This window comes from Cyprinus carpio, chromosome B25, assembly GCF_018340385.1.
Source record: "Cyprinus carpio isolate SPL01 chromosome B25, ASM1834038v1, whole genome shotgun sequence".
NCBI classification, from domain to species: Eukaryota; Metazoa; Chordata; class Actinopteri; order Cypriniformes; family Cyprinidae; genus Cyprinus; species Cyprinus carpio.
The window spans coordinates 7,513,719-7,537,781 of record NC_056621.1 but is presented as its reverse complement, the minus strand read 5'-3'; the positions used below and the strand labels follow the sequence as shown (position 1 = coordinate 7,537,781).

Genomic DNA, 24,063 nt, shown 5'->3' with positions numbered 1-24,063 from the left:
AGGGCCAGACATCGCTGCAGGCATACACAAATTCCACATCTCTTTTTAATAATCTTTGTAGGAAAATATTTCTCCATCAAGATGAGGGTGATTAAGGCAGGGGGGATTGCCTGAGTCTGCATGTGATTTCTGTGTTTCTGTGTGTGTATCTTTGTAATAAGAGGATAAATCTGTCCGTGTGTGTGTGTGTGTGTGTGTGTGTGTGTCTAAAGACAGCAGATGTTGCTTATCTAATTGGCCGCTGGGTCATGTGTGTGTGGGGGTGCGTGAAGTGTCTGAATCCTGTTGCTAAGATTATTATTAATCAAACAAACGGCCACGGAATCATTCTTATTAATTAGATTCTTTCTCCCAATATAACACCATGTTCTAGCCAGACACGACAACACTGCGACAAGCAATTAAACTCAGACCTAAGAAATCAGACTTTTGAAAGTAAAATTTGCATATAGCATTGTGAAAAAAAAAAAAAAAAAAAAACTTTGTTAACTTAATCAAAAGGAAATATTTTCCAGATTTAATTTGAACATATTTGACCATATAAAAACTATAATAATTATACAAATATTTTTTTTTAGTTTATATAATATCACACTTTAGTTATTATTTTTAATTATTTATATATCTATATTTAATTCGTTTATGTATCTATATTTATATTTCTCATCCCATTTTAATTTTTTTTTGTATTCATGTATGTATGCATGCCATTTTTATTTATTTTATTTTATTATTTTATTTTATTTTAGAAAGGGGGTCTGCCAGTGGTTAGTAATATTTGGAGTCCTTGTCATCAAGTCTCTGTACAGTCACTAATTACAGTACAGTCACTATAATTATTCATCAAAATGACACATTTCATTTTTGGTGGGAAAGTGATTTAAACTTAAAATGCTTGTAACTACACACTTACTTTATTTAGTATGCACAGAACCAACTAATATGCAAATTAGTCTCCGAATCCACTCAATCACACCAGCTCGGACTACAAGTCATCAACAAGTTACGCAAACCATGTTCCTGTGAAAATTTGACAGGGTTGGTTACATGTTTGTCAGCAATGGTGTTGACTGATGAATTTGCACAATTTCTCTTTAAGCATAATAAAAACACTCATTGGTCTAAATCCTTCTTTATATAGTTTTATATTTAAAATCAAATCGGATGGCTGTCTTCAAGCAACATTTTCACCTTCAGTGCCAACAGAAACTCTCTCTTCCAAATTTCCATCACATTTACAGACAGTACATTTTCACAAAACCCATTTTTCCTGTCTCTCTGGTTCTATTCTATTCATCAGCGCTCTTTCTATGTGCCACTGTTCTGCATGCAGGTGTGCGGATGTTGGACGGAGAGGTAACAGATGTTGTGGAGGCTCAGTCTCTGAGCTTGAACTCTCAGCACATCCACATTTACAGTGCCAGCTGGGGCCCAGAGGATGATGGGAAGACTGTGGATGGCCCTGCTAAACTGGCCAAAGAAGCTTTCCTGCAGGGGGTTACTGAGGTCAGTATAGGCTGGAAGAGATTTTACTGCTGGAGGTCTCCAGGTCGCAGTACTGTTGGTTGCTAGTAGGCGTTTCTAGCGTTATTGGTGGGTTGCGTAACTGACCATAGCTTCTGAAAATCTTATTACAAATACAGATTTTCATTTTATTTTGATAAAAAAAAAATCTATTATCCTACTAAAATATGTTCTTATATCAAATGCAGAAGTGCATAATAAAAAACAAATACAAACAATTAAATAAATCTATTTATTATACACACCCAAACAAACTTAAACAAACAATTAATATTAACTAACACAAAACACACGCTCCTCATGCTCATTTGCATAAATCAAAAAGACTCGCCTACAAATCAGTCATGTCACTGTCTCCTCAAGTCAGTGTCAGCACGAATGCTCACATCAGGTCATGCGAGCAGATTTTAGATCAGCTAAATGTGTCACAGCTGCCGTCGACTCCCATCAGCACCTCTGTTGGAGGAACCAGGCTGGACAGGGTGAGCTGTAGAAGATGTCATCGCCTGCTTTTACAGAGAGAGAATTGATAAGGATGTGCGCTTTGACAAACACAGGATTACAGAGAATACTATATTCAGGGAGATTACTGTGATCTTGGAAGAAGATGAGCATTTGTTTTCTGTTTTCGTTTTTGATATGTTAATTCTTTCTTGTGTGGCACACATAACCTTATCCCTTGTGAGTCTATACCTTGATAGAGTTTCAGCATACACATTGCACTATGAATATGAAAATCAGTTTGTTTTCATCCAAAAATGTGGCTGTCTTGTTCCTTTAACCCTTTCTTTTAACAGTGTCTACCTTTTCTGGTGTTTTCGAAGGCAAATATTACTATTAAAGGGATACTCCACCCCAAAATAAAAATTTTGTCAGTAATCACTTACCCCCATGTCGTTCTAAACCCGTAAAAGCTTTGTTCGTCTTCGGAACACAATTTAAGATATTTTGGATGAAAACCGGGAGGCTTGTGACTGTCCCATAGACTGCCAAGTAAATAACAGTGTCAAGGTCCATTAAAAGTATGAAATAGTCATTCTGCCATCAGTGATTCAACCATAACATTATAAAGCGACGAGAATACTTTTTGTAAGCGAAGAAAACAAAAATAATGACTTTATTCAACAATTCCTTTGTCAACGGTCTCCTCTGTGTCTCTCCATATCACTGTATGATGCGTATGCTCTTCTGTATCAGCCACGCCACAAAGATGTGCTGTTTTCTTTCAAATCAAAGCTAAATACACGTAGAAACAGCGCATCCTTGTGGCGTGGCTGATACAGAAGAGCACACGCAGCATACAGTGATATGAAAATACACACAAAAAAATTTTTAAAAAAAAACTGTTGAATAAACTCTCTATTACAAAAATCATCCCTTACAAAAATTCATAACTTACACTTAAAAAAAAAAGCACTAATAATAAAAAAAAAAAATATATATCTCTTATATGAGATTTTATACACACAAAAAGTCTCTTCTCAAAAAAAAAAAAAAAATCTAAAAAAAAATATAATAAAAAAAATCCTGCAGACCCCAAATGTTTGAGCGGTAGTGTATGTATTGTTATGGATATAAACAAACCACTAAACCTATGCGGGTAAGTCATCACGCACCATTTGTGTTACAGACATGAGTGATGCCTCAAATCGTGTGACTTACTGAGGAGAGGCTATTACTGAGTGCTGTTACGTTTCTAAGCAATCACACTTGTGATTTTTGCCTGAGGGAATGATAAAACAAGTGACAAAACATAATTGTAAAAGTCTAGTCTTATCCACACACATCTTGTTTGTTCATGTCAGTATTCTTTTCATTCCACTTTCTTTTATAAACCTTGAGCTGTCAAGTATTTTAAACTATATTCTCACAACTTTTCTTCTCCTCAGACAGAGTGTCATCGCAACATTAACAATATGTTGAAAAATTCGACAAAATTCGTCCCTCTTCTCCCCCATGAGCATGTTAAGACATTCTAAAAGCCATTTAGGAAGCTCGCGTTATCTTCAGAATAATTTAGTAATATATCTTTAATGGAATTAAAACCACCTGCTTTCGCCTCACACACAGAAATCATAAGATATGACACAGCGAGAAAAGAGCATAATGTTTGACAGGCAAAGAATCTGACCTTTTTAGGACGGCTGCCCACCGCGAGTGCCGCTTCTGTTTCATCCTGAACGTGTCCTTGGTAATCACAGACATGCTTTTGTCGGAGCATTGCAAAAGATTTAATCTTTTGTCTCGTCTGTGTGAGTAATGGCACTTTGATACAGCCGCGCAGAATGAGTTTGACTGCTGTTAATTTTGGTGGGATTTAAAACTGATTTCTCCCTCTAGTAATTTACTTAAATTACGCATTGCATAAACATCTGCCTCAGCGGTGCAACTCACGTCCTTTATCCCTTTAGTTTTTTATCCCCAATTTTATTTTATTATTTATTATATTATTCCTAGAATTGTGCCTCTAAATATTTTGGAACCAGATTGCGGCATCTCAGACAAACAAGCAAACCGTTTATGGCCACAATAATCCTGAGTCAGTCAGCTGTGAATATTACCCATATGAACAGCAGAAGATATAACAGAAACTTTAATCAAATTCTGCCGACTTGCTTGACTGCAGCGAGAGAGGAGACTAATATATTAGAAAAGAAAAGTGGCGCTTTGTCAGCTGTCCAGCCAGTATTACTAAAGCATTAAATACAGCAGATTTCAGAGGTCACAGTATTGGTTTTAAATCAATCATGACAGCCATAATTGGCTCGTTCAATTGGATTTTTGTGGGCTGTTGTAATAGAGATGAGGCCTGTCCGCACAGACATTAATGGACACTACACAGATGTTTGATTCATAAATACATTTGTCTCACATAGCCAGGTGTTTGATTTGCATAAAGACTATCAGCAGCTTATTCTGGCCAAGAATCGCCCACTTGTATTGTATTTTGTAAGTTTTGATGGCACAGACCTCACAAATCCCATGATTAGTTATACCTCAGAATGTTTGTATGAGCCCAGCAACTTAAACAATAGTTTGTTTCCAGAAGGGATAAGCCTTTGTGTCAAGTCTCAAAAGGCCAGCCAATCAGATTGGAACCGGTGATTTTTAATTAGCGCTTGCCATTTATGTAAACAGACTGTTGGATGAGAATATAAATACTTTTAAGACTGATGTCTGTCTTTGTTGACACTATCATTAAATTGTTTGGTCCCAATTTTATTTTATTTTTTTATTATATATTTATTAGTTGGTGAAATAAAGACTTCTTTCAAAAACATTAAAAATGTCCAAACCCCAATCCTTTGAATGGTAGTGAAAAGTACTTTGGAAGGAGTGATTGATCAGGTTTTATGCATCTGTTCTAGGGTCGAGGTGGCCTGGGCTCTATCTTCGTGTGGGCATCGGGTAATGGAGGCCGAGAGCGGGACAGCTGCAACTGTGACGGATACACCAACAGTATCTACACGCTCTCCATCAGCAGCACCACACAGTATGGCAATGTGCCGTGGTACAGTGAGGCCTGTTCCTCCACCCTCGCCACCACCTATAGCAGCGGAAACCTCAACGAGAAACAGATTGTAAGTTCATATGTGCAAAACGATCCTCCATACATGTTTAGCATAGTCACATAGTCCCATTCATATAATAATCGCATGCAGAGGCAGTTCTGTAAGTATTTTCATAAAGGAACACACTGCATCTTCATACATAAAATCTTTTATTTTTGTTAACAAAATATCTTTGGATTAAATTTTTAGATTTATAAATATTATAATATTTATGATTACAAATTTATAAATATGACTTTTTAAATATCTTTTGTGTATGAAGCATAAACTTTGCTAAAAGTTTTAGTTTAATATAATATATTCATATTTATATATAATATATTAAATAAATATTTAATATCTTTTTGAAACATAACTTGAAAGAAATTTATATTTTTATTCAGTAAGAAATTTTCACTTCATTAAAGAATCTTAAAAACTATCACAGAAGGATCACATGAAGACTGGAGTAATAGCTGCTAAATATATATATATATATATATATATATATATATATATATATATATATATATATATATATATATATGTAGATATAGATATAAACAGTATGTTTTCTGAAAACAGTTCATTCCTTATGCACTAAAAAAAAAAAAAAAAAATATTTTTTTGCAATACAGCCATTTTTCAGTTATCTATGCAAATGCTTACTAAAGCCTTCAGATGTGTTTATTATCAGAAACACATACACACGGTTTGCTACAACCGTGTCTCATTAAAGGCTCCAGAAATAGAATCAATTCACATTTCAGCACTGCAACATTTACACGTTAACAGCACACAGACAGATCATCATGCCCTCACACAAACGCTGGCATTCTCAGTTGTAACCAGAACTGTAAACGTCAGAGCAAACAGCCCGTGTGTGCCAAATTTTCTGCTTGTTTTAAATGGCCACGTCACGACTGTACACAGAAAAAGTGAGTGATGGAGTGCCGCCCCGTTCAGCGTGCTGTGAAGATGAAGTGTCAGGCGCTGAAATGATTTCCACATCTGCCGCTGTGATTTCCTGTGGGCTATATGAAAAAGAGCTTTCTGAACGTCATGCCCTAAGGAGGCAAAAAAAATCACTTTAGAGCAGTGTCTGAAAACTTCCCAATCACAGGTGCTGCTGCTGCATGCCATACACATCTGCTTCTCTGCCCCGGCGTTTCCTCCGAGAGTGGAAATGAGAAAAAGGTGTTTGAAAAAGCAAAGAGAGAAGGAGCATAGAAAATAGATCAAGTGAAAGACAGCAAAAGACATAGAGGCAGCAATTTTGGAATACCAAACATGCTGCATTGCAGAATCTTTGGATCTTATTTGCAAGTTTTCCCCTCGTTTTCAGTTACATACCTTCATTTTATCTGCATAAGCTGTATTTGAGTGTGCCTGAGCAGGCTTTTTAATTAGGGCAAGCTAATTAGGCCAAAAGACGCCTATAAAAAGAAGATGCCCTTCACAAGTTCTAAAAGTCATTACTTTGGATCATCTTGATGAGAATCTGGGCTATTAGTTTGAACTGTGGCTGCGTTTCTAACATAATTCAGAAGTCGTTTTAGAAAAATCTGTCATTTACACACACACTCATGTCATTTTGAAGAATTTCCTAGTCACTCTTTTCTGTATAATTAAAGTGAATGAGGACTGCGGCTGTGAAGCGACATAAAAGCGGTCTATCCATCTTTTTCTTTAACGCAGAAGTAAGCCTATGGGTGAGACTTCCAGTTCATTAGCCGCTATAGGTAAATAACGAGGAGAATAACAACGTGCAGTAAACGGTAAAACTGTTTGCACTACAAACCAGTGTTCATAATTAAGATAATACATAAAAATAATATAAGAAACACCAACTTGCAATATCAAGCAGCAAAACGAACTGTTTTGTTCAGCTAAAAATAGCTGGACGGAGTTGACACAGATGAGACCGGAAGCCAGACCCATAGAATTTACAAATGGCCACACCCATTTTTACGACAAGAGAAAGGTGGATACAGCTTATGTAATATTTAAGTCTAATGAAGTCATATGATAGCTGTTGTGTAAGTCATATTCACTAAAACTGTTGACATCTGCCTCAGATCTCCTTTATGTTTTGATGATTCATGAACATTTTGTTCACAGGAATTGTTCAGTCATTGATTCAACGATCCCATTTATTGATTTATGATTCATGAGCAGTTTGCTCACTAAAATTGAAATTATTTAGTTGGGTCATTGATTCAAAGATCTGATTCATTGACTCATGATTCATGAATAATTTTTCCACTGGAATTAGAATAATCCACTTCAGACTATTGAGACAGTTGGTGTGTTCCAAACACGATATATATCCCCCTCAAAAGCACACCTCAGAGAAAAAAAAAATCACCCCCACAATATTGAAGGGTTGTTCCAAACTGAAATGCTCAAAACTGGTCAATGATGGACACTTTGGCCCTCATGATTCTTTGCGCGTTTTCTTTAATTGATGACGGCGCCTCTGTATGGTCACGGGATGATGACAACGAATGGCACTTCAAGAAACAGTTGTTTGGTCCCCTACACCCTTCAACCCTTTGAAGCTCTCACTCTGGAGGGTAAAACACTTTGAAAGGATTAATCATGAATGATTTGTTCATTGGAATTGGAATGATACTGTCGAGACATTGATTCAGAGAACTGATTCATTGACTCATGATTCATGAATGATTTGTTCATTTGAATTAGAATGATCCAGTCATTGTTTCAGTGATCTAATCCAATGAAACTTACTCAAAATATGCTATGTTGTAGATATTATCTATTATCATCGCAATGTCCTTGATGTTCTTTATTTTATATAGCTAGCAGAATATCTAGCTAGCTGGATTTTCAAACTGATAACTCTTTTTGACCATTTGAATTTGGTTCGCTCAAATTCACATTGACATTGAGGGGAAAATATGGTTTCTTCTGCTGTGGGTAGTTATGTGAACTGTGAATCTCTGATTTGCTCATTCCTGTGAAAGTGGATTCAGACTCTCCAGGCAAATCTATTTCTGCCAGCTCATTGAAGCTCATCCGAGATGTTTCGGACGGCTATAGAGTGTTTGTTTGCTTGATGTCAAGTCTTTTCTAGCATGTGTGACTGCGATAGCTCCCCCTATCCCTCTTCTGAGACCTCCAGTTCCATTAGGATGACAAAGGCAATAACAGATTCAATTTAAAAATGGACGCAATCTTGCCGACAGCAGTGGGGTGGGATTTTGAGTATGTATGTGTCTGTATGTGTTTAAATCAGACTGAAGGGACAGAGACAAATAAAACAAAAGAGAAAGGGTGTGTGTGGGTGTCTGGCAGCCGCTCACCTGTGTACGCTCTGATGGTTCTGTAGCCTCGGGCTGCTCGTACTCTCATCCTGACCGTTGTCAATCACGCAGGCATGTCGCCGTGTCTCCTAGGCGTGATTAAAACCCCAAACCCTCATGTGTGGGGTGCCAGCTTATTAAGTCTCCCAAGCTGTCACACATCTCATCACAGAAGCTGCAGTGAATGAGGTTTTTCCTTCCCTCTCGGACTCGATTTAACAGGCGCCTCTGACTGACGGACGCCCTCACATCTTATATATAGTTACAACCAATGTCCTTCCGATGGCTGACCACTAACACACCTGACCTTTCCATATATTTGTTTTAATCTTTGCAGGTGACGACGGACCTGAGGAAGAAGTGTACAGACTCACACACGGGCACATCCGCCTCGGCTCCCCTGGCCGCGGGAATCATCGCTCTCGCTCTGGAGGCCAAGTGAGTGATGACAACAATGACACCTGTCTCTATAGACAGACATACACACACACACTCTACACACTCCTGTCCATCATTCCCCCTCATCGGTTAGACTTCATTAACCCTCATGCATCATCTTCAGCCCTCCGACACACTCTGACATCACCTTGACACTGCTCATCTAAAAAAATGAAGGAGGGGTGGCGAGAGATGGGTGATGACTGTCAGTCAACACTCCTTGTTCGGGGGCCGATTGACCCCAAGGCCCTTATACAACATCAAGTCATCATGCTCGATTAAAAGCTCCTGCAGAGTATTTTATCCTTTACCATGTGAGGTTGTAATAAGACATGGAAATCACGTCTCACACGAGCATCGGGTTTCTTTGAATTTTTGTGTGTGGCGGAGTCACGGGGCTCCTGGTTCACACACAGTGTTTGTGTGTGTGTGAGTTTGGCCCCTGCTGTTCAGGGCTGTAAGCCTCGCTGGTGCTGGCTTTGATCGTGCTTGGCCCAACAACGAAAGAGATGGGGACGTTTTTAGGGGCATTTTTTATAAAGACCTCCATCTCTGTTCTCTTTCTGTCACAACTCTGCTCTTTTCATCGGTTGGAAGTCTTTGTGATGTCACGCTGTAGGTGACTTTTGAACGTCTGAGTTCAGAAGAAAGACAGTTCACTTTCCACTGAAATGTGTGCTTGTGCAGTAGCCGATGCTTGGGCAGGGGATCTGTAAAACTCAGAACTACCTCATGATTTAAAATCAAATAATAATTTATCATTAATAATAAAATATCATATATTATGTAATACATACATATATATTATAGAGTATATTAATATATATTAATATACTCCATATATATATATATATCATTTTTATGAAAAAAAAAAATAAAAAAAATAAAAACACTTTAATGATGACCAAAATTAAATATTTAATTTGTTTCTGTATATTGATCTAGGTGTTGGGGCAAAAATTAAATATTTAATTTGTTTCTGTATATTGATCTAGGTGTTGGGGCAGAATTCTTCCATCTGCTGACTACAGAAAAATCTGGATGAAATACAGTTTTAGAAAAAAAAAATGTAATTACCACATACATCCAGCAGAGGCGCTTCACTTCGCGTCTTTTGCACGCTTAAGTGCTTTATTTTAAATGTAGACACTTAAATAGAGATTGAAAGCTCAGCCAAGATTGACGAACAGTTGATCATAGCTGTACAGGTTTTTTATTATTATTATGAATAATAATATTGCTGAATATTTTTTTTTAATTTTACTGATCCCAAACATTTTATATCTAGACATATTTACTTAATTTTTTTCTATTATATACAATGCATATTTCAATATATAGTATATATGTAATATTAATAACAAGGAATATCGGTGTCTGTAATAACTATGCAGAGACAGAAAACAGGATTGGTGTTTTTGCGAACTGAATGCACGTCTCAGTGCTTCTATTGTAATTTATTGATTATAATAGGAGTGATCTAATGCGGTTTTACATTAGTGTAGCCATGCTGCTGTTGTTAGGAAATCTTTAAGTGATGAGGACATTATTCCACCCCCTGTCCATGAATAGATTCCTGGTTTGAGTCCAACCTGTTTAAAGGCTCTGGCATGTTTTTCAACACTGGCACCTCATCTATATAAAAGGATATCTGTTCGATATCTGCGCAAGTCTTGCCATGTACAACATGAGAATTTCAGTAGTCTTTTATCTATTAATCACTGAATGTAAATCAGTACATCTGTGCCTTGGCTTTAGGTTCATAAATCGTGCATGTGGCATTATGAATATACCCGCTAAGTCATTTATTGTGAGGTCAAAAATATTGAAAGCTTATGAATTGGATCCCCTTTTTCATAAATCACCCTGAAAAATATACGGACGCCAGAGGAGGTTTTTCATGCTGTTCTACGGTGTATCTTTACGCTAACTCATTTCATTTGGGTGGAAATGGCTTGTCATGCAGGTATTTTCGGCAGTGCTTTATGTCCAATTTCAGACGTGGTTTGCCCTGAAATACCCTGTTGAGAAATAACACGGCTTTTCAACTTTGGCCGTGGGGGCCACGAGTCCCAAAGCCGCTTGTTTCTGCCATGTAGAGCAACAACTGACAGAACTAATAAGCTTGAGTCGTGAACCAAGGAAATACAGTTATAAATTGAATCTGATATTTCTGTGTTTTCGGGGAATACAATTTTGGGTCTTCATTTGAAAAAAAAAAAGCTTCGTCGGCTGTGTAATTACAAAATGATGCATGGCCCCCAGGACAGAATATTTCCATTTGCAATTTTCTGTGACTCTGGTGAAAGAAAAGCTTTAATTATGTGTCTTTCAAATAGACATCCTGTCACATCCAAGAGGATAATTATGTGCAAATTATCTATGTGAATATGAAAATAAATCTGTGGCCCGGCTGCAATGTAATACTCGTATCACTTTTCATTTTTTCGTATGACATCCAGCATGAACCTGACCTGGAGAGACATGCAGCATCTCGTTGTGCGAACCTCACGTCCCGCCCATCTAATAACCAATGACTGGAGGACCAATGGCGTGGGGCGATTAGGTAAATGACGGTCCTCGTAACCAATCAGAGAGCTACGTTTTTTTATTCAGCAGACATGTCTGACCTTGTTACTTTTTCCATCTGTCTCTCTCTCTGTCTCTCTCTCTCTCTATGTGGCAGTGAGCCATTCTTATGGCTATGGTCTGCTGGATGCTAGTACCATGGTCGCTTTGGCCCAGAACTGGAGCAGCGTGGGGCCGCAGCACAAATGTGTCATTAATATGCTGACTGAGCCCAGGTAAGGACGGTCAAACACCTCATGCAGCACAGGCAGTACATCAGTACACCAGTAATGCCAGCTAATGCCTGCTACCTGGGGACCCAGAGGTCACCACTGAAGGACAGGCAAACTAGACACATGAAACTGACAGCAAAATTATGCTTCTTCATACAGTCGCTTGTCAGAGTGGAGTGTAATTTCAGATTCTTCTGTGTTGCAGGGACATAAGAAACCACCTGATCTTCAGAAGAAGTCTAGAGGCCTGCTCTGGGCAGCCAGATTTTGTGAGCTCTTTGGAGCATGTGCAGGCCAGACTCACCCTCACCTATAACCACAGAGGAAACCTGGCTGTTCACCTCATCAGCCCACTGGGAACTCGCTCCACGCTGCTGGCTCCACGGTAAACACACTCAAACACATCATTAGCAAAAATACATTTGCATACACTACAGTTCAGAAGTTTGAGGTTGGTAAGATTTTTGATGCTTGTGAACGAAGTCTCTTATGCTCACTAAGGCTGCATTTATTTGACCAAAAATACTGTAAATCTGTAATATTGTGGAATATTATTGGAGCTTCACGCAACTGTTTTCTATTGTAATATATATTTTAAAATACAATTTATTCTTGTGAAGTAAAGCTGAATTTTAAGCATCATTACTCCAGTCTTCAGTGTCACATGATCCTTCAGATATCATTCTAATATGCTGATTTGCTGCTCAAGAAACATTATTTACTTATTATCATGCTTATTATCAACATTGAAAATGTTGAATAACTGCTGAATATTTTTGTGGAAACCGTGATGGATTTTTTTTTTTTTCAGGATTCTTTGTTGACTAGAAAGTAAAAAATATATTTTGTAAAGGTGTAAAAATGTATTCTCTCTTTTGATCAATTTAATGCTTCATTACTGAATAAAAGTATTGACAATTTAATGCATCATTACTGAATAAAAGTATTAATTTCTTTTTAAAAATCGTACTGACCCCAAACTTTTGAACTTAAGTGTGTACACGATGCACACTAGCATGTACAGAAAATACATCTGATGAACAAGAAAACACATTTGTGCACTTGTCTGGCCATATACAAACAATTCACCCCATTATTTTAATGAAATGTAATTATTTGGATTGTAAATACAAACTCAATCCATCTTATTGACGTATTTGATCTTGTTTAAGCTTCTCAGATAGACACATACATGTATAGAGATCTCTTTCTCTTGTGTTCAGGCCTCAGGATAACTCAGCCGAAGGGTTCAACGACTGGGCATTCATGACCACTCACTCCTGGGACGAGGACCCTCGGGGAGAATGGACGCTGGAGATTGAGAATGTGGCTGGACTTGATGATTATGGTACTACAATCAGCTTTTTCTTAAACAGAGTTTTGTCTAGGTTTTCAGTACAAACATCTAAGCATCCTTTAAAACAAGATAAAGTTACTTAAAAAAAAAAAAAAGGAAAACGGCAGGGAAGAAGATAAAATACATTTCAGAGAATAAATCTTGAGTCAAGTTCATTTTTCTTACCCCACTGGCAATTTTTTTTTTTTTTGGGGAGAATAAATCTCTCTCAATTTAGTTTGATTTATGCATCAAACAAGAAAATAAACAATTTGCCATCAATTTAAGATATATTCTCTAAAAACAAGTCTAAATATCTTGCTTCTCAAGTGTATTTATCTTGTTTTAAGGATGTTTAGATACTTTTACTGCAAAACAAGATGAAAAATACTGGTTAAGAAAATTATTTTTTGTGCTGTGAATGCCATTTGTGTTTTGGTTTATGATCAAAGCATCTTTAAAGTTCAGTATCATTTCCACAGGCGTTCTTTCTCAGTTCACCCTCATCTTATACGGCACCGGCTCCAGTGCCACAGATCCGTCCATTTCTGATTACACCCGGCCTTCAAATAACAGCTGCAAAACCTTTGACGCCCAGCAGATCTGCATCGGTAAGACACACCATGGACCAAGGGGCATACAAAAAACACACCAGACAAGCTTTTATAGGCGGTGACATTCATGACCAGAAGAAAATATTTACACACTCAGTAATTCTCTTGGCAAACCCTCTCTGTCATATAGAAATTTCCATATGTCTCAGTATGACTGCTGTTGTGCTTATGAATATTAATATATGTTTATGAGTATAAATATTGCAAAACACTTGAGAGTGATGCCAGAGAGGTTTAAATTAGATAAACTGTGCATTATTAAAGAAGTGGAAATGTTTTTAAATCCTCAGCCTTTTCTTGATGTAAGGTCGTACCTTCCCAAGCTTCAGAGGGCAGTAAACAATCCTTAATTTGTTAATCAAATGCTTAAGTTTATAGTTCGAAGTTGCTGTAGACTTGATGATGGATTTCTCCATCATGGCCCCATATTGTGGCTGCAGTCAAGAACAAACTTTGCTAAAAAGTTATTTCACTCATTTTTCATAAGGTGTTCTTGTTATTCTAGGTAGTACTGAATTTTACTAGGTGAATAATTTGTCCCATTTGAACCAAAAATGAGAGCACAACATGAAATGACCTTATTATCTGTAATAAATGTACCTGGTCTTATTCCAGAAACATTCTCCTGGCAATTATGCAAATGCAAATGTGAATGCTTAACTCATGTATTGAAAGTGTGCAGACTGTAGCACATACTTAATGTGTGTTCTTGCACTACTAAAGGTGCAGAATAAATACCTTCAAATATATGCACCTTTGTTTTTGACAAGGGTACCTAGTTATAAAGATGTTGACAGTTTAACTACCCTTAAATTCCAGCATGACAGCAGTTCAGCAGACAGGTTATGCTAATGCACACTATTTGCATGTTATTTTTTAGAAAACAAATGTGCTAACATTTTACAATAGGGTCAACACAATATTTAACATGAATTAACAGTGAACAATACTTTTACACTAGATTTTTCATACATTACCACGTGTGTGTGTGTGTGTGTGTGTGTGTGTGTGTGTGTGTGTGTGTGTGTGTGTGTGTGTGGTGTGTGTGTGTGTGTGTGTGTGTGTGTGTGTGTGTGTGTGTGTGTGTGTGTGTGTGTGTGTGCTGTCAAAAAATTAACTAATTAATCCCACTTTCTTTCTGAAATTGATCATGATTAATCCCACATTGAAGTTTTTAAATATATTTTTATATTGCAATAATTTCACATTCAATCTTCAAATTAATGTAGAAGCAACATAAATACAGCATATTTTTAATATTTGTTTAATGGCATATTTTTTTATGACTGAAGGCGAGTATCACTGATACCAATACTACTGATGTCTCTAGGAAATGTTTTTTTCCTACTATTTAACCATTGACTATAGCCATTCAACTTTACAGTATAATTGAGAACTATCAATTTTAAAGTGCCCCTATTATGGGTACTGAAAGTTTAGATTTTGGTTTTGGGAGTCCCCAACAACAGGTTGACATGCATGCAAGGTAAAAAAAAACAACACTTTCATTGTCTTATAATATGCATGTATTTTTAACCTTACTTTCTCAACGACTCCCAAACTCTTCGCTCAAACATGAATTTTTCCAAACAGTGAAAGTGACAGTGACAGTGACAGTGACGTGACATTCAGCCAAGTATGGTGACCCATACTCAGAATTCGTGCTCTGCATTTAACCCATCCGAAGTGCACACACACAGAGCAGTGAACACACACACACACTGTGAACACACACCCAGAGCAGTGGGCAGCCATTTTTATGCTGCGGCGCCCGGGGAGCAGTTGGGGGTTCGATGCCTTGCTCAAGGGCACCTAAGTCATGGTATTGAAGGTGGAGAGAGAACTGTACATGCACTCCCCCCCACCCACATTCCTGCCGGCCCGAGACTCGAACTCACAACCCTTCGATTGGGAGTCCGACTCTCTAACCATTAGGCCATGACTTCCCAAACCCCTCCTTTGTGTGACGCTAAACTGCTGTGATTGATCCGATTGGTCTCATTTTCATTTCATCGTGCCTGAAAAAACAGCATTTGTTAGCGCAGTTACCAAGTTACCTTGTAAACATAGTCTTAAATGAGTTCTAAAGTTTTAAATGACCGTAAAGAGTTGGGAGAAAATCGGAAATGAGTCAGATCCGCTTCTTATTCATCAGGTTTTAAAGAGACAGCGCTGATTTTAAAATGTAACCTGCTGAAGTCTGTCATTGATGTAAATCAAAGAACAAAAGAAAAATAGAAATCCTTGGACTATTCTAGTCACTGATTAACTTTTATAGCTTTAACAAAGATTGATATGTATAGTTTATGCATATATAACATAGTTTATGTAAAGATTGTTTTAAAATCACAAATTAAAAGTTGTTATATATTTCAGAGCCTATTAAATGTTAAAAATAATGGCTTTCAATTATACTGTAATGTTAAATGGCTATAATTAATAGGGAAAATTGAGGGAAAATGCACCAGCAGGACAAATTAAAAACATTGTAAATATGTTTAGTCATTGTAGTAGTAATAACTGTCTGTTTTTGCAGTAAGAGTTTCATGGCTGTTAAAAAATACATTTTGGCCGGTAAATTTTATCATGTCACTGCAGGTGTGGCAAAAAGTTAGTTTTAGGCCCTTGTGTGTGTGTATATATATATATATATATATATATCTATATATATATATATATACACATACATACACACACACAAACACACACACACACACACATTAATCTATTAATACTGTATATATCTCTTTTTTTGTCTTTTTTTTTTTGTCTCATGGCATGAATATAGCTGTGGTAGTTGGCTTGGCCTAAATTATAAATAAACAAAAATGTTTATTACCCATTTCATTAATTAATGTAATAAATGTAAAGTGTTGCCAGAAATGTTTATTTCCGTATTCACTTTAATCTCAACAACATTTGAAACTAAATTTCTCTTCTGCTGACAAAACCCAATCATGCAAGAGCAGGGAAAACTAATATTAGCCAATAATATCCTAGCTCCATCTGTTTTTATGAAAGTCAAATGTGTTTCAAATGCCATTTCATGTTCGTTAAAGATTCGTAACATCTGCAATTAAGCGTTCTTCCAATCTCTGTTTTCCAGAATGCAGCACAGGCTTCTCGCTTTTCTTGCAAGGCTGCGTGAAGTCCTGCCCGCCCGGCTTCAGTTCGGGGCTGCAGGTGCTCAACTTGTCGTTGGACAATTGGGTGGAGCACTCTACCGTACAGGCGTGCCTGCCCTGCCACCCGTCCTGCCTGACGTGCTTCGGGTCCGGGGAGATTGAATGTCTTTCCTGTCCCTCCCACAGTCACTTAGTGGTCACTTCTTGTTTGCACCAGAACCAGCGAAAATTGCCCAGCATTCCTGTGCTCCAGCACAAGGTGGATCCCAACTCGGATAAATCCTTGCCCGAGCCCGGCTTATCCTCGAGATTGCCAGCGCTGGTGGCGGTGCTCAGCTGTGCCTTCATCCTGGCCACTTTTGCAGCTGTTTTCGTGCTGCTTCAGCTGCACTCCGGAGCAGCCAGTGCCCCGTTCTGCCGGAGGAAGAAACTGCCGGTGATTGACACGGGCGGAGGGGGGATACGAGTGGGCTTCGGGTTCGGACTCGGCCGGGGAAAAGTGTCGTACCGGGGGATCCCCACTGTGTGGGGGGACGAGGATACGGCGGGAGGAATGAACTCTGAGTCAGACAGCGAAGAGCTGGAGTATCACAGCGAAAAGACTGCTTTTATACGGACTCAGAGTGCTCTTTAGCGCCCCGCGTAGGTGTTTTTTTAACATCTGTCTTCCTTGTATTAGGATACAGAACTAGTCTGCACTACTCAGACTTATAGATCCACAGTGACGTTTATGTGTGTGTCTGTGTGTGTGTGTGTGTGTGTGTGTGTGTGTGTGTGTGTGTGTGTGTGTGAGAGAGAGAGAGAGAGAGAGAGAGAATGCCTTAATGAGTTATAATAGTGCAGTTGCGGTTTGACGAGTTTGACCCGAATGCGATTATACCCAGGACATCTCGGCTGCGCTGAATGATTCCCTTTATTTTAACTTTTATTCATCTTAGTGGTCTAGCTCTAATGCCCTGAGATTTGAACCACTAAACAGGATCAATACCATCTGTGTGTGTGTGTGTGTGTGTATGTGTGTTTGAGCGCGTGAAGGCTTTGAGTAACTTTGAGTGACTTTGTAACACAACAAAAGGGCTGTAATTTGTTCCAGTCAACTTTTATTAAAAGTTCAGACTGTTTTATGCTCAAAACTTCTTGCACTTCTCTAACTTCCATTGCCGTTACATCACTCATCATTTGTGCGATAAGTCCTTACACCCTGACAATAAAGTCTACGTTCTGCTTTCTTTGCTAGTCAAAGGCAGCTCTGGGACAGTTCCACTGATTCGATCAGGAATGATTTAACTGTGCATAATTTCTGTTGCAATGTTGATGTAGCAACAGCATCAGCAAAGTGAACCATAACAGCATGGAATTAGATAACACGCAAACCTCTGCCTGCTTAGAGCCTCCGGCACGGATTCAGAACAGTGGGAATCACAGACAAACAAACGATCGAAATGCTTAAACTGAAACACAGCTCGATGTAGAGATCTTATCTGTCAGTCAAGCAAGATACAGTACCGTCTTAGGTTGATTTGAGGAGCTCACGATCAGACACATCTTGATAAACAACAAATTTATTTTTTTGTCATAAAAATGACTTTTGACTTTACTTTTTTAGATCATTTAGGTTCATTTTGTCTCCTCTGTCTCTGAGCTAATTAGGATGTACCTTAACAAATAGCTCAGTGATTTTCAATTATTGGTTTTCAATAGTAGTGTTTGAACAAAAAGAAAACTTTGTCCCAGAGGTTATTTTATTGATTTTCACATCGGAGTTTGACTTCAAAACTTGTCAGTGTTAACACAAAGGAGCTTCAAGAGGAAATGTGTCATATATTTCTCAAAAGGTCAGAGTCAGCCCTGAGACATGAATTCAGCTGCTATTTGTGGAGCTCTGGTTGGGATGTTTTTTTGTTTTTTTTAATAATCATGTGACATTTGAGTGGAACAAAGATACAATGGCACTATAAACCATACAGTTCAGCTGTTCCAAAAAGCTAGTATACTGCCTACATAGGTAGCTACTTTCTAAGACAGCATGTTAACCGAAAGAGGAGCTCATAAATAACAGATTCGGAGAGCCCTCCATAGGCAACCACAAAGGCAACTCAACTCATAATTGATTCAAATAGAATTGACTAGCATGCAGCTAAGCTAATGATGCAATACTCTAATAAGAATAAAAATACACACAAAAATTGGGTTCATTTTATATTGACTTTATTTTCCATACTTTAATATATAATTACATTAATGTTTAAATGTTGTTTTATTTAAATTTTATTCAGTAAGAATGCATTCAAATGATCAAAAGTGATAGTAAAGACATTTATAAAGTTATCACCGATTTCAAACAAATACTGTTCTTTTAGCTTTGCCATTAGAGTTATTTTAAATTGTCATAATTTCACAGTACTGTATTCAGAAACTTGTTTCAAAAGTATTACCAACCCAAAACAGTTCAATCTCATTCTATTCACAGCCGATCCTCCCTATACACAAAATACCAGAAATCTAGGATTGGCACTGATTATATTAAACTACTTATTATACCATATTGAACTATTTATTAATTACATTTAATTATCCATACTAAATAAATAGTTCAGTATAATTAGATGTTTAATTATATTTATCATCCATACTTACTGGAGTTTAGTGAAATGTCAGTATATCTTCTGCATTACCAAAGGTGTCATCACTTTGTGCTTGAACCACTACAGAATCAATAAGCCATGGATGAATTTTTCCACTAAGCTTGTCGCAATGCATTTTGGGATTAGCTCATACATGCAGTTTCACACTGAGCGTGATGCAAAAAAGCGAGGCGAATCGCCAACGAACGGTGCTTTCGGTGCGAAACGATTGTTCACCTTCTGCTAATTCACGACTGCACACTAGGTGGCGCCGACCAGCAATGCATTTTTTTTCATCATGTAGCGCATGTATATCGTATGGTCTACATCGTCCACTGCTCAATATACAGCATTAAATTAAGATAAATAACTTTTGGTTCTTCATCAGAAACACAAACTATCCAAAATGCTTACAAGAATACATCTGAAAATATAATTAAAGGTACAATTAGCATCAAGCTACATTCAAAATGTATGTAATTATTTAAAAGCATTATCGAGTGCTTGTAATAACTGCCGATTGTGATCTAAAATGGATTTTGATTCTATAATAGGCAGACATGCACTTGTATGTTTTATAATGGATTGAACGCTATCTGCTTGTCATGTGTCATAAACATCCTTTATTGTTAAAAAAAAAAAAATACCATGAGCTACATAAAAACATATACGGAAAAACAAGTCCTCTACTTCTGTGTCTTTACGCTCGTGCACAATACAGTCTTCTGAGCTTTTAGCACTACAGCGTCGACCTTTTGGGGAGCAGCACTTGCTCTGGCCATGTGATATAATGCTCAGATCTTATTGGACAGCCCGTGTTTTCGAATGTGCGAATGTTCGCGGTCTAGTTGGAAGCATTCATAGGAATCTGTTGTTTTATTCCAGAGCGTCATCGCGGCTGATATTCCTTTCGCTTTTTCGTGCCCAGTGTGGAAAGGCCTTTACAGTGATGTATCTTAGAAGGCAGTATGATGTTGCTACCAATCAACGAAACATGTCTATGATGCCTTAAAATGCAGTAGATTAGATGTTAGATGTATGCCATTCTGAGCTATATTAGCATTTTGAAAAACACAAGAAGCATGATTCATTATAACACATCTTTCAGCATTGCATTAAAGCATTTGATAGTTTTGTGTCTGTCAATACTGCAGTCATTAAATTAACTTCAAACATCTGTTGCTTTCGTGTTTTATTTAATGATGTTTAAAAGTACTTGAATATCTGTTGAAATGTTTGGTTATTTATTGATGCCGATTGGCCATAATTCACATTGAGAAACGCACCATTGGTCTAAATTAATAACGCATACATTATGCACTTCGCTACATGAGGCGTGCAGTGGGTGATCATCAATATTTCATGTGGACTTCATAGGACGGCCTAAACTTTCCATGTTTCCATGACGGCAGAGGAAAACTTACACTGACTAGCTCCCAGAAGAGGGAGGAGAGAACTAGTTTATGGAAATGGCACATTTAAAATGCTTTCCATAATTAGTTCAGCTGGGAGGAACAGGATCTCATATTTAGTGCTGGAAGCTTTTGCCTTCTTGGCATTATAAGTGAGACTGAGGCTGCTACATACATACTAATTGAGCAAAGAGACAGAAATATGGATGGTCCAGCTACTGGCGAGAGCGATGTCACGTTGTTCCTCATCTTCGCTGCTCTTCTAAGGGAATATTGGAAATGTACTTCCCTCATGCTCAGCTCACTCCCATTGATTTGCCATGCGACCGCCAATGTAACAAGCATGTCTTTGACTAATAGTACAAGAAATCAGTGCTGCCATCAGTTCACACTGTTGTATTTTTACTTCAAGCGCTGTGAAAATCTGCTGAACGTACCTTATTATCCTCCTTAGATGTTCCACAATCGTTTAATAGGTTTTATCAGACTCGTTAGTGGGCCGAAGGAGAGAGATCTTCAGTTCCTGCAAAACGAGGCACTATTTCTGTTCTTTTGAAATGATTATTAGGCTGAATTTAGTGCGATGTATTGTGTTTGTCATGTTTTTTGAGGAAAGCTTCAATGTGCTCTTTGGAAGTAGAAAAGAAAAAGTTATGCAGACATTCAGAACGAGTAGGTGGTGCCAGATTGTTTGAACTGAAGCGCGACTTGCATCCGAAGCAAAATACAAGGAATTTCAGAGCTGGTGTGAGGATGTTTATTCAACACTTCAATGAGCATATCAGATGAGTTGCTATTGAGTTCGGCTTAATTTTGCAATAAGCATATTGTTTATTCACTCACAAATATGCTTTGATCTTATTTCAGTGAAAAGTCAGTTCCAAACCGTTTTTTAAATCTTGTAGAGCACACAAGATGGTGTGAACAAGGTTCACGCTTCTCTTTTCTATAGAATGAATACAAGAGCTGTCAAGCTCCAAAAATAAAGTGTAGCAAAACTGCTTCATGTGACTCCTGTGCTGTATTCTGAAACCATATGATATTTGTGTAAGGGACAAAAGGGAATTTCAAAGGGTCATTCACACCAAAGATGACGAATATACTCCGTTAAAGGGTTAGTTCACCCAAAAATGAAAATTCTGTCATTAACTACTGGCCCTCGTGTCATTCCAAACCCATAAGATCTTCGTTCATCTTCAAACTACCAAAAATTAAGATATTTTTGATTAAATTTGAGAGCTTTCTGACCCTGCATAGACAGCAACGCAATGCCAGAAAGGTAGTAAGAACTGTGATCAACTGTTATTTTAAGATACAAGAATATTTTTTGTGTACAAAGAAAACATCTTCCCAGCTTTTCAATAACAAAAAACATTAACAGCCAATCAGAATCCTCCAGCTCTGAAGAGCTCAAGCATTTAAAGTGGCAGATGACAAAACTGCAGCGTGCATTTATAATAAGCAGACCGTTACTATGCATTTTTACATATGCTATATAGTTCGCATTCTTGGTGTGAATGGCCAAATATATGCACACTTTGTTTGCAAAATTTGTTCGCTTGAGACATGCAAGAACCAATCACTGACAACAAACATCTTTGTGTAATTTCTGAATATGCAAAATCAATTCCAGAACTAAGGCAGAGGACAATTTTCTGTGGTTATAACGTCTTCGATTTCTCAAGGAATGCTTCAGAATAAAGCAAATGAGTAATATGAACTACTTTCTGGAGCTTTTTGGTCATTTTCAATGCTTTAAAGCCCATGGACATTGTATGGGAAAAGTGCAGCTAGGACATTCTTCAGAGTTTCTTATTCCGTGCTCCACCCGGCAAAGAAAGTCATACCGCTTTTGCTCAACATGAGGGCGAGTATAAATGACAGCATTTTCATTCCTGTCCGAACTAATCCCTCAAAAACGTCTCCATCTCTATCAGCGCCTTTGTCATCTTATTAAAGTCTTCAGTGGCGAGATTGAGTTTTATTGCCGTCTCAGCCCTCAGACTTATTAAGAAGAATGGCCTCTTTCTCAAACGCCTGGGCTCAGGGAGCAAGCCGCCCTTTTAGTACACAAACGCGTCTGCTGTGGAGGAAACCGAATCTGGTCTCAGCTGAGCGTGAAAGGGCATCGAAAAAAAATAACCATACAAACAAACAAAAAAAAAAAGGCCAGTCTGACTTCAGTAGACCTGTCAGCACTGTGAGAGGACAGCAGTATTTCCAGTTCTCTCCAAAAACTGTCTGGTAAATCAGTACCCGATATCCAGGCTCTCACAGAGGATGTTAAGATATAAAAAGCATCTCTTGTGAGCTTTTGTTAAGTGAACTCAACATTTCACACCCCACGCTGTTAAATGCAGACAACTCCATACTGCCCCCTGTCCGCGCTTCATAGCACAACAACAAAGCTTCAAGACACCTGACAACAATGGAAAGCCAATTCCGATGCAAAATATCACTTCAAAATGTGAATCACTTTTTTTTCTCCATGTGTGATCTTTATTAAACGTCCACTTTTATGTCTTTGCATTTGCTTTTACGAGTCATTTTTACACTCTCAATAAAATAAAAAAGAAACAACAACAAAAGAATAAATTAACCTCTCAATTCACTGTCATTTCTTTAGAAAAAATAAATAAATAATTTCCATCTCAGAACACACAACAAATAAAGGACATCTAACAAAGAGATCTGCCAGTATGGAATGCGTACGCACAGGAAAAACAAGCATGGAAATGAATCAGACCGAATTACAGGAGCGAGCAAGCGCGCGCTCTACGTTGGGCGCCAGAATGTGTTCCAAAGCAATCGAACAGACGTTTGGCACTCCATACTCTGAGTTCCTCCTGCGGGGAATTATCTTCCTGATAGGACTCTACTCCGGAACTTGATTAGCTTGAGAAGCCGGCTGATGGCCTGACTGATGTAAATGGACGTGGGCGCACTACAGAGAGATAGTCAGGCGTGGAGTTGGAAGTCGGAGAAGTGAGAATATTTGTATGTAATTTATGATTTTCCCAGGGGACACAGACAGACAGGCTGGGAGAGGTGAGACACGACATGTTGACGGACAGACAGCATTCTCGTGTTCAAAATGCTCAACAGACAAAAGCCAGAAGGGACGACTGAGATGGCTCTGCTACACATTACAGATGGGTTTCCTACAACAAAATAAGGCCAAAATGAGTTTTTGTTTGGGAAATGGGCTAAATCTGAGTGCAGGAACCCATCTCTACCCGCACTACAATCGGATACGAGTTCTGTTTACCTGAAAACACTGCCAGTATGTCGATGACTAAACTGATCTAGGTC

At 38.0% G+C, this 24,063-nt stretch overlaps 1 protein-coding gene across 1 annotated transcript in view; it reads left to right on the top strand.

Annotated features, from left to right (window-relative positions):
• furinb (furin (paired basic amino acid cleaving enzyme) b) overlaps positions 1-20,516 on the top strand; it is a 91,546-nt gene extending 71,030 nt beyond the window's left edge. The window contains exons 8-16 of the mRNA XM_042752658.1: positions 1,334-1,506; positions 4,893-5,105; positions 8,739-8,839; positions 11,302-11,405; positions 11,526-11,643; positions 11,846-12,025; positions 12,864-12,988; positions 13,459-13,587; positions 16,697-20,516. Of these exons, the coding sequence (XP_042608592.1) occupies positions 1,334-1,506; positions 4,893-5,105; positions 8,739-8,839; positions 11,302-11,405; positions 11,526-11,643; positions 11,846-12,025; positions 12,864-12,988; positions 13,459-13,587; positions 16,697-17,349 (1,796 nt within the window). The 3' untranslated portion in view covers positions 17,350-20,516. The remainder of the gene's footprint in view (positions 1-1,333; positions 1,507-4,892; positions 5,106-8,738; positions 8,840-11,301; positions 11,406-11,525; positions 11,644-11,845; positions 12,026-12,863; positions 12,989-13,458; positions 13,588-16,696) is intronic.
• Positions 20,517-24,063: the final 3,547 nt, after the last annotated feature.